Source organism: Antedon bifida, chromosome 6 (assembly GCF_963402885.1).
Source record: "Antedon bifida chromosome 6, ecAntBifi1.1, whole genome shotgun sequence".
Lineage (NCBI taxonomy): Eukaryota > Metazoa > Echinodermata > Crinoidea > Comatulida > Antedonidae > Antedon > Antedon bifida.
The window spans coordinates 15,238,987-15,255,272 of NC_136231.1; the positions used below are offsets into that span (position 1 = coordinate 15,238,987).

Below are 16,286 nucleotides of genomic sequence, written 5' to 3' on the forward strand. Positions count from 1 at the left end.
TCCATAAAAATGCGATATCGAATTTAATATATGTTTGGTAGGTGGTAGAAAAAAACTATCTTACAATAATTGAACAACAGAGGGGGCTAGACTATATATACAAAAAAATGAACCTTGACTTTATTGATTCATCAAGATTCAACGGACGGACCGAGCGAGCTACACACACGGCGACTGATGACGATGGTAGAAGAAGTATTTGTTTGTTAAATTTAAATTGATCATAGACTTACAACTATGCAGAATGGTATACTACATAATATATAGGGTTATAATAGGTACTTTATTCAAATCTATGATTATTTAAATGTAAAATTTGATGTGTACGTCATCATGTCTGAAAAACTACCAAGGAAGAGTCGGCATTCACAAGAAGAAGACGGACCTACGAGTACGCTGTTGGCTGTTTTTAAACCACCAAGGCGCAGATATTCAACGTCCAACTGTGATTCAAACAATGATAATTTTTATGATGGATCCAGTACAGGAAGAATGTACGAAAACTCATCTTCTCCTGGTGCTTACATAAGAGTAGGACATGCGACGAACGTAAAACATGTTCAAGGAATAAACCCTGAGACGGTACATGCAATAAAAGCAATTGATAATGAACTTGCTAGGCCCAATATTTCAAACCAAGACACAGTGGATGGAAACGCTCAGTCACATCTTGGTTCGTCTAAAAGAATGAAAATGAATAGTGTTCAAGAACGTGAAATCCAAGGAGGTGCTTACTTACTCAGAACTGTAGAAATTCATAAAGTTTCTGGTGAAAAATTAGGATTTTATATTCGAGAAGGTAATGGGATTGATCATAAAAATGGTATTTTCATCACAAGACTGGTTCTTGGAGGAAAAGTTGAGGAGAGCGGTTTATTGCGTGTCGGCGATGAAGTTCTTTACGTTAACAGTATACGTGTTTCTGGTAAAACACTCGATGAAGTACATGTTATATTACAGATTCCTAAAAGGCTACTAATAACCGTAAAATCTAAACAATTTGGTAAAAGCAAATTCCAGGATTTGACGCGTACTCGTTCTGGTAGCGCCCGATATAGTTCGGACTCAATTAATCATAGAGAAGTGGTTAAACAAATGAAGGGAAATGGATTGAGTGAAAGTTCTAGTCCTCACACCAACGGAAACTATTCCAAAGCGTTGTTACTTAACGATGAGCTTCAAACTAAGTTGCACTTGAGCCCAGCACTGAGTATAGAAGACGATAACCGGAGTAATGCTAGCGAGAGCTCGTACCAATCACGAACAAATAGTTCATATGAAACGTCGTTTATACAATCTTGTGATCCATATGCCTTTCCCGGGAATGAACGTGATCAAACATTGTCAAAGATAAGACCCTTATCAGCTATGTTGCCAGATAAAGAATCAAAGAGGTTTAACCTCCTGGGTCATGATACTAAAATTATGAGTAGACCAGTATCGGCGATCCTATCCAGTACAACAAGTCAAAGTTTTGATTTTGAATTAGAATCAAGAAGAGATATTGCAAATGAAAAATTGGGTAAGGAAATTTAGGCCAAGTAATTATCATCATTAGTATAAATATTCAATTTATTTTAAATAATAATACCATTTTCCATTATCAAAAGTAATATTGACAATCAATTAATGTTAAAATGTCTATACAAATATATTAGTGAATGTATTGTTAGTTGTTGATGTCTCTCAGATTTGAGGTTAGATCAGGACAGAGTGAAATTACACCCTTCCCTGGTTAGATTTAATAATAGAAATTATTTAAACAAAAATTAATTCCAAATCAAAAAAGATCAAATTGTTAAAAAAAACACAGTCCATACTGTACCGGTGCCTTTCTAATTGAATGTTTCATTCATTAATTTGTCTTTACTTTTGATTCTCATATCTACAAAAAACATAATTAAACAATTAATCTACAAACTGTACATCAATTTCACTTTCATTACAAAACAATAGCGCTTTCCATATTTATATTTTGAAATATTTTATAGTATACACTATTTTATACTACCCATCCATATTTGAACAATTTAACATGCTTAAATATTAAATATTGTAATTCAAAATACTCATTAATATTTATAGATATTGAATGTAATTTAATTCCAGTCAGCATCACATGGAATAGGATTTAAAAGATTTACCTGAAAATTATTTATTAAGCCTAAAATCCTGTCCTCAATAGTTTGAATAGTTTAATGGACATCCTGGGATTAAATCAGTAGAATAATAGGGATTACCTGGTCGTTATAGATTTACTATTCATTCTCTCATACAGTAATAATTGATAAATTCACTTCATAATAATTATAATTGTGGTAAACCATCAACCATTGAGGTACACTGTAATGGAGAAATTTAACCTTTTTTAAACATTGACACACAGTATTTAACACAGTAGAATACTGGTCATATAGCTTTTATATTCATTCTCTATAATAGAAATTTCTCTTCATAATAATTTAAAATAATAATTATTATAGAAAATAGAAATTTGTTTTATAAACACAATTGCCATGATTTTAGAAAGTAAAAAGTTGATTTTCCAATACCTGGCTTCTGAAAAAGGAACAGAATTATTTGAATTGAATAACGTCCCTTTATTTTTTCTTCTAATTTGGAAATTATTTTAATAAGTTTGAACTTCGTATAATTTGTCTGTGGGTTGGTAGTGGTTTTAATTGATGTCTCGCCTCTTTGATATTACCCATACGTTGAATTAGCACCCAGCTAGCCACCTGTCAGCTTCCCTACCAACAGGTGGCGAACAATCGCTTCTACCATTCATATTTCTACGTGCTTAGCTTCCAACAGTTAATGGACTTAAAAAACTCAAAGAAAGTGAAATGATTGAATTGATTATTGAATTCTCTACTTTAGGAAGAGAATAGTATGATGTACTTTTAATAGGTTTTTCAATCAGATAATGTACAGTATGTCATGGGAAAATGCAGAATTTAAATTTGTTATAATAATATTAATAGTTCATTCTTACTGTATATAGCGCATACAGTAAGCAAGCTCTCAATGCGTTCCACATTATTACCCCGGTCATTTTTTGGATCAAACACGTATGGAAACATACTCCTATAATAATTCAGCTAGTAATCAGTGCAAAGTTGTGTCTTGATCTATAATAATGATAAATAAAAAATGAATTTCAGATAATGTTGAAAGAATGGTGAATTTTGAGGGAAAAGACAAAAGTCATCGTCCTGAGTTCAAACGAAGTTTTAGTGAACAAATTGGGGGTCAACATCAAGCAGCTAATCCAATCAGATCAGATGACATGAAAGCTGTAAAAAGTGATGAAGTATTTAGCGACACAAAACACAGACACATTTTAAAATTTACCGAGAAGAAAGTTAGAAAATCTTCTGGCGGTAGTCGTTCAATGGACATTGATACAAATCAATTTTTAAAGTATAAGAACGATGTAACATTGCGAATCCGAAACAAAAACCTTGCGTTTTCGGGGATGTTAACCCTACATGTTCATGGTGGCCGAAAAATGTCTCCTACTCTAAGCACGAAAAAAGATTTACGCGACTTGTACTGTATCATTATGGTTGACTGCTTCCACAAAGCAAAAACTGCGAGTATTACAAGTAGAGATGAGTTCAACTGGGATGAACGATTTGAGTTAGATTTAGAGCAGGCTCAAGAATTAGGACTAATGGTATATTCTATGGATGATAAACTTCAACCTCATCTCTGCCATAAAGCCACCATTCGCCTAATGCAGGTCCTTATACACCAGAAATACAAATACGAAAATCAGAAACTAGCTATCAAGTTAGATCCCCGTGGATTGTTATATCTAACTATGGGATATATCGAGCGCCAAGCCACTTTAAAACGCGTTCCGTCACTTGATAGGAAGGGCCTGTTTGGCGTACCTTTGGATGTAGCCGTACGTAGAGAAGGTCTGGCGTGTAAAATTCCTCGTCTTATCTACAAGTGCACTCAGGAGATTGAACTTCGAGGAATGAATATTATTGGGATTTATCGTGTTTGTGGGTCTGCAAAGAAGAAGAAGAAACTTCATGATGAGTTTGAACGTTCTTCAGAATTGGTTGACCTAAGTTTTGAAAGTTGGCCAGATATTCACGTTATTACAGGTACAGTATTGGATTGGTTTTTCATCATAACTTATAAGGTGTCAATTGTAGCACATTAAAGAATAATTAATCATTTTATTATGAATATCATGGATAACATGAAAGGATGGCTACCGAATTCTAGGGATATAGGAAAGTAGGATTAACAAAAATGGGTGTAAAAAAAACAATACTTTATTAAAGAGTTGGTTTGGGTTGCTGCTGTGTTAAAATTAGGTCTTAAAATAAACTTTAAACTGGGTAGAAGTCTTTTGAAATACAATTAAATTACATCCATGCATTTTGGTATTTAATAAAATCTTTGAGATGAATTCTCCTTTTAACTGTTTTAAAATTACCCAAACTCATTAAAAAAAAAGATTTATAATTTCTTAGATTTATCAATAATGAATGAAGTACATGTAAGTCTAGAACATAAGAAAAAATGTTAACTTTTTCCATAACATCGACTTTAAATTGTCTAGAAACATGAGAACATGTCATCCTTTATTTTCTTAAAGGTGTCCTGAAGGATTACCTACGTGAACTCCCAGAACCTTTGTTCACAAACCGCCTATGCGAGGAATTCATTGCATTCGCCACCGAATCTGACACCCCTTTGCCCGAAATGGAAAAGGTCCACAGCATGATCAACACATTGTCCCCTGCTAACAAGGTAAGCACAGTTTTGTCGCCCAAGGTCAGCGGATTTCTTTTATTCCATATCATCCAAAGTGATACCATGGTGATAATCCTCGGGTAAAAATTTAACATCCAGGGAAGAAGCCAATGCAGCCCAACTAATTTATTGTTGGATATTAAAGATTGCTCTCAGTTTGTCTCTTTGTTAAATGTCAAAATAATTACAGATGCATACGGTTCTATTTGCAGTATAAACATTGTATTATATGTTATAAAATTCAAGTATTAAAGTATCAAGTTATTATACAGTATATTGTGTAGTCCTGATGAAGGAATAGTCCTGGGTAAGATGTATGCATCTAATATAGGAGAGGAATATTTCAACTGTTAAATGTTTATTCTCCTAAATTAAATGCATACAAATCTAATACCCAGGTCCCAGACTAAAAGTGGATGGTGGAAGCTTGGCATTTTCTAATGATTGTTTGATATTTTATTGTTTGTTTTTTTAATTTCTTAATATTCAGACTTCTATCTATTATGTTTTAATTAATACTCTGCTTTATTATTTTATCTCAAAAACACATAAAATCATTTGTATAAAAAAATGATTATATTTGTTTTGAGAATAACTATATCAGTATATCATTGTATGATTGATCTTGTTCGATTAACTAACCATTCCTAAAACGGTACTAGTAAATCATTACAAGCGTCAAAATGTGAGTTAACACGGCTATTTTAAGAACAGTGCAAATATCAGCATTACAATGATAAAGAGAATAATAGTAGAGAAAGGATAATTCTCTGCCAATCACCACAGTTTCGCAAATTAGCAGGGATTTGGTTTGTTAAGTACTGTGAATTACCTGCCGATTTTAATGGTTTTGTTCTAATACTGTGCTATAAATTATTACAATTATTATACACAACAGTTTTCACCAAGTATCTGCGTACAGGGATTACACCTGATGTCATTGATTTAATAAGGTTAAATTGAATCAAGTCTTTTTTTTCATATTTAAAACAAATTATAGGACAAACTCACATGGCACTGTAAACTTTAAGACCATGAACATGACACAGGCCCTTTTTCTGCTGCCAGAAATATACGTATATATAGGTGGCCAGCAGAAATGCGTTCTAAAAAAAATATACCGTAATATGTTCTTGATTGTTTGTGGATATTATGCAGTATATTCCAATATATACTGTATATTTTAACCCATTTCTGCTGCCTTCAAAATATACCGTATATTTTTTTACCCATGACACAAGGTGATGTCTATTTTGTGCCTACTACTATACCTGAAAAAATTATATCAGGCCTAATCCCTTTCTGACGGGAAGAATATTTGTCGATTAATACTGAAAATGAAACCCCCAGCGGTGAATTATAGATTGTCTGCACACCAAGCAGAACACCTTGATTAGAGCAACTTATCACTAATTAAAATTTCAGCATTAATAATGATACTGGATAGTTATATATATTATATATTTATTGGTTCAAGCAATGCAAAAGAAACAGAAATTGTTTGTATTGTTAAATGCAATTAATTAGGGCAACAGTCTTAATATTAAATTTAAATTTGTTTTAATTGGCGTTCATGAGGCACACTTGATTACTCACTTGCTAAATTGCTACTTGCTAAGTACAAAATCATTGCTTGAAAAGATTATCTATGATGAGTCATCCATTGCCATAGTTACTGGGTGTATAATATTTTTAATAATACAAAGGTGCTTAAGTTTTACGTCTAAAATTAACATAACTTGCAAATTTTGTATTAATTTTTGTTGCATTAATTTATACAAGAACACCATTTTAATATGAATGTATAATTCATTCATTCAGAACGATTCATTTCACAATTGAAATATAATACAACCGTTCATACAGTAATAATCCAGGTATTCAAAATTCATCATCGTTAGAAATTGGCTGGATGGGCGTGGTCCTACAATTGAGGGCTGGCTCCTGAACTTATATGTAATGGTGTTCAGAGACATACTTTTTGTATTGAATTCTTTTCTTGGATGTGTAGGCTAGTGTCTGTTTAATCACTACTGAAAAAAAAATACTGAATTTTTTACCTTTGGATAAATAATATAATAAATTGCTTAATATTATAGTGCTTATCATCTCTGTTAGTGTTATGGGTACCATATCAAGCTGCCACCAGATAGCTCATTGGTATGTCTATGACAGGGATGGTATGGGCGCCGCCAGTACTCCGGAGTAATAACCCTTACTTTCTAAAGGTGCCCTAGGTTCTTTAAAGTGCACATGAGTCAGATGCCTACATGAGACCTCCAGTTTTAAACATAGCCTTGATCCTGTTCCAATTTTTATTTAATAAAAAAAATGTACTTTTAATTTGTTTCTTATAGGAAACAGTTTGCTTTATAATGGATCATCTGAAGTTTGTATCTATACACCACGAAAGCAACAAGATGGACACACACAACATTGCTGTATGTTTTGGGCCTGTACTCATGTGCCCATCGGGTATTGGTGTACAACCACAAGCAAGTATGGCATTTGAGAAACACATAGAAGTACTACAGGCTTTGCTTGATAAATGGCCAAATCCAAAAGGTATTGCATTTCAAATTGTCTTTAGAAAAATAATAACTGTATAAACATTCATTATTTTATCGCAAAAAATTTGCTAAAAATAACAATTTTGAGAAATATTACTTCATTTTTCATGTAGACTTGTGCAAACATAGAGTATGTGTGCACACAATTCCAATTTGTCCACAATGGGAACTCTCACATGAAATTATAGCACCTCTAAAGTACTGTAAAGCTCTGTCTGCACTGATTTTCCCAAATATGGTAGTGATATGACATCATCGTGTCCATATATGGCCCGGCACTGCACATCACATGTTTGATAGTGTAGATAGAACTGCATTTGAACTACAACTCTTTAGGTATGTGAGTCTATGGTTACCTGGATATAAACCAAAAATAGCCCTCTGGTTGGACCATTCCGATATATGACAATTTCTTGACATATTTTACATATGTCGTGAAAATACAACAAACCGAACAGATGAATATTAGAAATTCCATGAGATTTTTAAACAAAGTACAATGAATGTCGTACAGTACTGTACTATCATTATCCTATGAAAATTATATTTTTAGTTTATATTTCCTGTATCAGAAAGTAAATGTAAAGTTGTTTTCTGAAAATCTGTCTAATTCAAATCTTCACAAAATCTTAATGAAAAGTTTCAATTAACAACAGTACTTTATAGTTGTGAAAGGATGTTATACGTACATGAATAGAAAGGTTTCAAAATGAAACTAATAATTTAAAGTGGTACTGAAATAGCAACTTTCACGATCAATAGAAACTTGATTATCATATTGCAAGAAAAACAGAATTATAGCATTTAATAGATTTACATATTACGGCCACTTCCTGGGTGAATAGTAATTCTCTAATGCACTGTGGGAAATTTATAATTTATTGCCTTCGTAATCAAATTCTGATTGTAACTTTGGGAAAATCTTGAATATTTTCAAAATTTTGTAATACACTGCTTAGTTTATTCATATTTTTCCCGTTAAGTTTAATACAATGACTAAATTTGTAAATATCATAAATATTTTAGGTGAACTACTTATTTTATTATTACAAAAACAACACATTAATATTTTTCAATGATACTATTGTAGAACGCCTCCTTTGGGGCATTCCTAAGATCCCTAGTATGCTCATGTAATGGTTATATACAGTAGTCTATTTCGTGCCTACAAAATGTAGGCGCAACGTAAGTGAGTGTTGACCAATCACAAGTGACATTTAGGATGGTCCATCGCGTCGTGATTGGTCAAATTACTCACATGGGCTTCCCTGTGTTGCATCCAAGCTTTAACTGGGTATTAAAGACCGTCATTCACATCTGTTCTGGCAAGTACAGCGCCGGCCAACCAAATAAAATGTCAGTGTTTACGATATGCGCATATCGACCGGCGTATAGCTGCGTGGACCGTTGTGAAAACGAAACATTGACATTTAATATGCCGGAATAGATGTGAAAGACCCTTAAAGCAACATAAAGTAGTTCTTTTCCCCTCTGAGGAGAGATCATTTCTGTAGTACAGAAATGCTTGTAACATACAATCTTTAATATTTATTTTACAGTAATAGAATTTTTAGCTTGCAGAAAATAATTATAGCATTGGTTGATTAAATATCCAATGGTACGATAAAACATAGATAAATAGATATAAGTTGGGTTCATATCGAACTTAGGGCGAGATAAGTACTGATCTAGTTAAATTTTACGAGAGCAGTAATTCGATTAAATTCATTAAATTGCGTTCGACGGCTCATGTTAGGGCGAGATAACTTAAGCATCACGTGCTCGCGACCCCGCCGACACAAACAGGAAGTACAGTTGAACAGGTTAGGGCACTTTATTGTGGGCTATTCCTTGTGTGTATACGCACCCATTCTACCACCTTCTTCTTCTTTTTCGAGTACTGCTTAACGATCCGTCGACACAATGCTTCCTCAGTTATTATTATTATCGGGGTTTTTACCTATATTTTTACAAATGATTAATGACGACACTGAACTAGATGAAGGTACTGCTTTGCTGCTGTTTGCGTTAGTTGAGTTCGTTTCTAGCTGCATGGAATCCCAGCGAATGATGCGACAACGACGGCTCAGATACCTACGATATGCCGAGGAACAGCGCGAACTTGGGGAGATCATGTTTCTTTTACATACAAGCCTAGATGTAACATTTTTTGTCTTCGCTTTTACTTTTTCGGACATGATGAATGCGGTACAGATGTATTGAAATAAGTTTTAAAATAGTAATATGACAGATCGTCGCTCTCGGTTAACATGTGGTTCAGAAATAAAGCTAATTTGTTGATGTTTATATGTCAAAGTTGAATTTTGCTTTAATCTGATTGGTGTATTGGTGACCTCCAATTCTGAATGCATCATGTTGTGTTAATTACCTTAATCGTTTTCTAGCTTTACCAGTGGATTTACTATTCCGTCGAGGCGATGGCCTTGACTGACCGTAGTCGAGGAAATTCCTTCATCTCGCCCTAATAATTCGTTCACATCGAAGTTATGGCGACATCATCTCGTTAATCTAGTCAATTTATCTCGCCCTAAGTTCGATATGAACGGGCCTATAGAGATGTGTGGGGAGGTCAACGATGAGGCTTTTAATAATACAATGAATTAAACTGTAAACAAATTAAACAAATATATGCCTGATAGACTAAAGGTCATATCACTACACTAAAAATGTACTCTACTCTACACTATTTTAGTCAACCACCTTCATATTAATGTTTTCCAATAGCCTATACTATTTGAAAATTACTATTTTATATCCATTTAATACATTCATAAACATGAATAGGCATAGCCACACCTAACATGATGTCATTCACTACAATATGTGCATGATCTCAGCTTAATGTGTATTTTAATATATTACTTATAAAAAACACTAATTCGTCCCAATGCTGAATTTATTAACCGAACCTCCACTACCAAAGTTGAATACCATTTCATATAGGTAATAAATATAGATTATGCTGTATTTCTAAACTATAACAATAAAGTATACTAAATCTAGTAAAATTACAGTAAGCATAATGTAGATAGTAAGTTTATTTATTTATTCTTTAACTCAAAATTACTATACAATTGTGTGGTTTGAAATTGATTGTGCACACATACACAAACCAAATTTATACAAGACAAGTTTGAAAAATATGCAAAGAAATTGATTTAAAAATTAGTTGTTTGATTAACATTTTATGAAAACCAAATATTTTGTTGGTAACATTCAGTGTATAATGCTATACAGCATACTCTGTGTTGCTATAGGTATAAGCATTCACTGAGCGTATGTTAATTAGCATGGGCATTCTACATGCATCTAAAATAAATTACTGTAGAAATGCTAGACATGCAACTACAGTATATATTTACTTTTAGCTTTTTATTATAGCTTTATAAAACAATGTACATGATTCAAGCTATGTTTGTTCTTAAAGAATATAAAAGACAAATTTTAAAAACCTTGTAAAAGTATTTTATTCATTGAGGAATATTCTATTGTATATTAGAATATGTTTACAGGGCATCCATTGACCATATGAATACTATGTTTTGCGATTACAATTTTCACCCCATCATGATATTCTGACGACACTTCGCTGTTAATTTGCCGTAATTCAAACTCATGAAAGAGGAATAGTATTAATACTTAATATAATTTAACTCCAAATGGGATTACCATATTTTTAATAGTGAATCTATTCTGCCGTCTCATAATTTATATTAAAATACTCCATATCTCCTTTGTAAGTTGAAATTTGAATTTACCCACCCTATCTTTTAAAATACTTGCTTGTAATGCGTCAGTTTTGAAAACAAAATTTACTGATAATGAGCATAGCTTCCAAAATACTTATTTTTTATGATATTTTTATTGTATTAGGTCCCAGAGAGAATGAAGATACAGTAGAAAAGAAGAAGGAAACTGACCACCAAGAGGAAGATAGTTGTTACCATAGTAATGATGATCTGGATGAAAACATAGCAGAAGTCACTGAGGTGTGAAATTGGAAGTTCACTCTTGAATACGGAGAAAATTGGTGAAAACGCTCTGATCACCGAATAAATATTTGCCCATCAATTTGACATGCCTACCTAAAGCTCTGTCTACATTATCAAACTTTATGTGACAAAAAAATGTGATGTCATGGCCATATATGGACGTGATGATCATATCACTACCATATTTGTCAAACAAGTTTGATAGTGTAGACAGAGCTCAAGGTTTCATTTGCACTGGACTTTTTAAACTAACTGAGTGGTTGATTAATCCAAATGAAAATAATCAGAAGATTTGATTGGACTGAACCGCTTTGCTGCTAGTTTGACTGAAAAGGGGCTTCAGGTCAATAACTGCAATACAATTTACAGTACAGCACTACACCACATATGATACATACAGTAGTTTTACATTATTTTTAAAGTGTGCCATGTATTGTATTTTAATGATGAGCCAGAATAAGTGTTGATATTTAGGTCCACACCAATGGAGTTACAGTGTTTTAATGTACGACGCTGATAATGCCTATACAGACAATGATTTAGCATTGGGAACCATATTAATGGAAAACGGTCTAGAATACCATTTTAGCGTAACATGCTGATGTAATTCAGCATTCTAACCAATCAGAATATTTGCTATGATGATAACAAAAAGCAGTTTTGAAGGATGAAACTTCCATTGAAATAAGCGTTTCATTTGTATTTCTATGCGTTTTATAATTTAACTTTGCTATCACTGATCAGCGTCATAGACTAAAATACACCTAACTCCATCAATATGAACATAGAAGTAGGTATATCAAATAAACATACCCTGTTAATAACCTTGATTGTAAAATGGATGATTTAAATACTTCCTCCATGATTGTAATAATTCTAATTCTAAAAAAACGACTATTTTTGTAGATTTGAAAACTCATAAATAAACAACAATATTAAAATAGTTATTTAAACGACTGAAATTGTAAATAGCTTATTGTCATAAAAACTGTTTAATAACTGAATATTACATTGTATTATGAATAATTAAATAGGAAGGACAGGAAAATTGAATAAGTGAAATAGTTGTGTTGAATTCATATCATTAAAACATAATTGGAAGTTCCTAGGCAACGGTTGAATGAATGGTTTTTCTCAACAAGGTCATTCAAAATGGCCTATACTGTCACAACAGAATGTAGAAATAGATGAATTATTTCTAAATATAAGTAAATTTGATTAATAATCCATTTCTTTATTTACAGCTTAAACACAAGGGAATTTAATTCAGGTAATCTAACTGTACGACTGTTGATTGTTTCTCTGTTTCAAATGACATGATGTTGAAAACAGTTAAAGCAATCATTTCCTTTAGTTTGTACATAGCATGGAACCTTGTTATAAACATCTGTTGCTAAATATAAGACAATTATATCATTAATTTATGTAGTTACCTTTGAAATAGAAGCAGCATTTAATTTATGTATTTATTCATTGTTTTATGCCTGTTGTGAGACTCTGTTAAGCCACGTACATAAAAATATTGAAAATAATTAAGGTGTAATTATGCCTTATGCGAGATTCTCTTAAAGGTGCACACAATTCTGAATAACAAGTATGCTATGCATATACGTTAATTGTATGATATATATATACTTTTTTTTCTTCTGAACAATTTTATTCAGAATATAATATGTATAGAACTGTACTATTTCAATACATAAATTGATTTGGATACTTTTGGGCACAACATTTTTTAGTGTGAGTGTGGTGCATTATTATTGAAAACACAAGAGATTACTTTAATTATATGCATTGTATCTTAGACAAGGCAAACTCGGAAACATTGGAAAATTATTAATTGCTTAAATATGTGTAAATCAGACGTTCCAACCCATAAGTTAACAATTCGGAATTTAATGAATTTGACGCGTTTTGAATGAATTTGACACGTTTTTATGAATTTAACACGTTTTAAATTCATCACAAAATACCTTGTGCAATCCATATTTCAATGTTAACCAGAATGTAATTATGTATTAAATACAGAAATAAACTTAAGTAATGTGGGGTTGAACATTTTTTTTTTATCTAAAACCAAAATTTGGGAGATATTCGAGAGGGAGATTGATGAGAGGTTTGAACCTCTGGTAAATATAACATTTAAAAACAGTTACAAATATACTATTACTACACATTTTGATTCAATACACACGATGTTAGCACACATTTTTGAACAACTTATGAATAGTCTGAGCAGCGTGTTGGCCTCGTGGTTTAGGAACAAATGATAGTTTTACTTTTTAAGTAGCTTTTTGTTTTTTATTTGTATCTCCATTGATATCCAGATACTGAAACCCACAACATTATAATTTTTTTCAGTAATTTACCTTGATATATAGAGAATTAATACACATATCCTTGATACAATATTTAAAAGTTTATTTACCCACAGAAATATCTCTAGACGTTCAGCATATTGCAATAATCTGTAAATTGACTAAGCCCACTTTACATTATTTGATTTTTACAGTTAATATTAACTGCAACACTTTACTGTAGGTTTTATTTTTTTAGAGCAATATTTGTTTCAGTTTTTGTAACTAAAAATAGTTTGTTGACATTATATGATAAATTAGTATTCCGTCCAGTGTGTATTCACATTTGATCTAATTACCTTTATCTGTCATTGTAATAATAATAAATATGTTTATATTTAATTTATTTAAAAATACTGTCCTATTAATATATTTACATTAAAAAAAAAAGCAAGCAATGGGCAATTTGTATTACTGTAAGACTGAGTGTGTATCTACTTGTGTTCTTCAAATGGTACATTTTCATTAAATGTTTTGCGCTAAATAATTAAACCAGTAATATTGTTGGTAATGTTCTTAACAAAATTCCCACTATTTAAGAGCAATATTTTTAACATAATATAACATTTAGATAACAATAAAGCTGATAACTGTAACATGTACTGTAATTTTGAATAATTAAATATTTATCGTAAAATAAATAATAGGAGGGAAGTCCAAATATTGACATTATCTTATAGTGCATAAAGATAATCAAGGAATCTAAATATTTACACTTTGAAGTCACACTTAATATTACAGTTTAATGTGCTTTTTTATGTTTAATATAAGGTGTGTGCTTATGATATAATTAATTTATATTTAATTTATATTAAAATTATTGTATAAGGTACATTAACTGTTAGTTACTATAAACAGTTTAGATACTGTTAATTTTGTCTATTGGAATATGGCTTTATTTTAACATTTTATTGCTAAAAATTGAAAAATGATGATTTCATAACTGGGACAGGACCAGACGGATTTGAATGTTGTACGAAATATTGTCACGCTGTCATTTGACCTATGTACAAAGGTCAAATGGTCATTACATGTACAAATTATTAAAATAATCAGACACAAGTTTTCATGTGCTCAGCGGGAGTACAGATTTTATCTGAATCAATGGTGGTTTAATATCCCAATTGAACCAAAGAAAAGTCTAAAATGTCTTGAACCTCTTGTAATGCATGTTTTCTTTTCTCTCCAATTATATTTGGATGATGTAAATTAAGCTAGTTTAGTTTTTCCTTTGAAATATGAGAATATGGATTATACATAAATATGTATAAAACATAATAACATTTAGTCATACCATGTGAAAAAGACATCTGGTACATATTATAAGAATAATTTAATATTTTTTAAGAGGAAAATGACTTGATGAATTTGTTGTAATTAATAATTCTATATTGTAAATAGTATCAGAACCCACAATGAGTGGAAATGTAATGAACATTTAATTAATTTATAGTATACCCTTGTCTCAGTTGCCTTCTACTCTTAATTTGTTATACGTTCATACTAAATTACATGTGCTGTATATACAGTTTAAATTATGAATTATTTGTCCATAAATTTGGAAAAAGTAATTGAAGAATTTATTTATGAATATGATGTAAAATTTAATATTTTTATGGAAAATACTACACACAAAAAAATGCTTACGTTTTTGCAATATAAATCAGTTAGAAGTAACATAATTTTTGTTAATTATACAAAACATGCCACATAGAATTTGTCTGTAGTGTAAATTGACTGTGCAATGGTGGTTGATATTGTTTCACACCATCAAATCTTACAATCAGAAAGAAATGGAAAAACAAATAAAATAATGTTGGGTTATGTTTAAAGGACTGTAGGATAATTCAGTAGATAAATTATAAAATATTTGATTTGAAACTAGTCTGTGACCTGAGAGCATTTTAAAATGATGTACTGAGTGTCATTTATATTTCTGCAGTAACACAATGAAACAGTGATATAGTGACAGTAATATGACATAAATGCATTTCTGCAGTAATGCTTCTTTTCTGTATACAGTATATTATTATGCAAGATTATTTTTGTCTTTTTTAACTGTCAAAATGACAATGACATTTGTTTAATGGAAAATAGATTCATTATTTTTAGTGACAAATAATAAAATGTAAAGATATTGCTGGACGGTTTCTCATGTTCCATTTAAAATTTAGAATTAGAGCTATTTTTCACTATGGAGAAATTAATTACATTAGAACCTGGGACACGTTCGAAACCCAACATAAGTGTTTATGATATTGGTGTCCCCTGAGAGGTTACTGTAGTGGTGCATATTGAGAGGGTTATGAATCGGACATCTTTAGAATACATGTTTAATAAATTGTACAGAAGACATAAACTCTAGCATTTCTAGAAAGATATTTATTTAAGTTGTACTAGTTATTCTTGGTGCAAGTAAAACAATGATGTAGAAATCTCTGTTGATTGTGAAAAATTGTGTGTGCTTGTCGTGCATTTCTCAAAGCTTAGTGCAAACTTGTTCTTTTTTGTAAATTGTTAGAAGATGTACTGTACATAATAGAAAAATAAACTAAATGTTGATAACA

At 31.4% G+C, this 16,286-nt stretch overlaps 1 protein-coding gene across 1 annotated transcript; it reads left to right on the forward strand.

The window, feature by feature from the left end:
• Nucleotides 1–207: 207 nt before the first annotated feature.
• Nucleotides 208–16,286, forward strand: LOC144844394 (uncharacterized). The gene is made up of 5 exons (XM_078701288.1): nucleotides 208–1,522; nucleotides 3,165–4,121; nucleotides 4,622–4,776; nucleotides 7,137–7,344; nucleotides 11,244–16,286. Exons 1-5 carry the CDS (start codon nucleotides 334–336, stop codon nucleotides 11,363–11,365), a joined length of 2,631 nt encoding a protein of 876 aa, XP_078557414.1. The 5' UTR covers nucleotides 208–333; the 3' UTR covers nucleotides 11,366–16,286.

What these genes read in the sequence shown, in the direction of transcription:
- LOC144844394 (XM_078701288.1), top strand. Translation starts at nt 334, where the DNA reads ATGTCTGAAAAACTACCAAGGAAGAGTCGGCATTCACAAGAAGAAGAC. An exon ending in TATTGCAAATGAAAAATTGG is followed by an intron (nt 1,523 to 3,164) that starts GTAAGGAAATTT and finishes AATGAATTTCAG; the next exon opens with ATAATGTTGAAAGAATGGTG. An exon ending in TAAATGGCCAAATCCAAAAG is followed by an intron (nt 7,345 to 11,243) that starts GTATTGCATTTC and finishes TTATTGTATTAG; the next exon opens with GTCCCAGAGAGAATGAAGAT.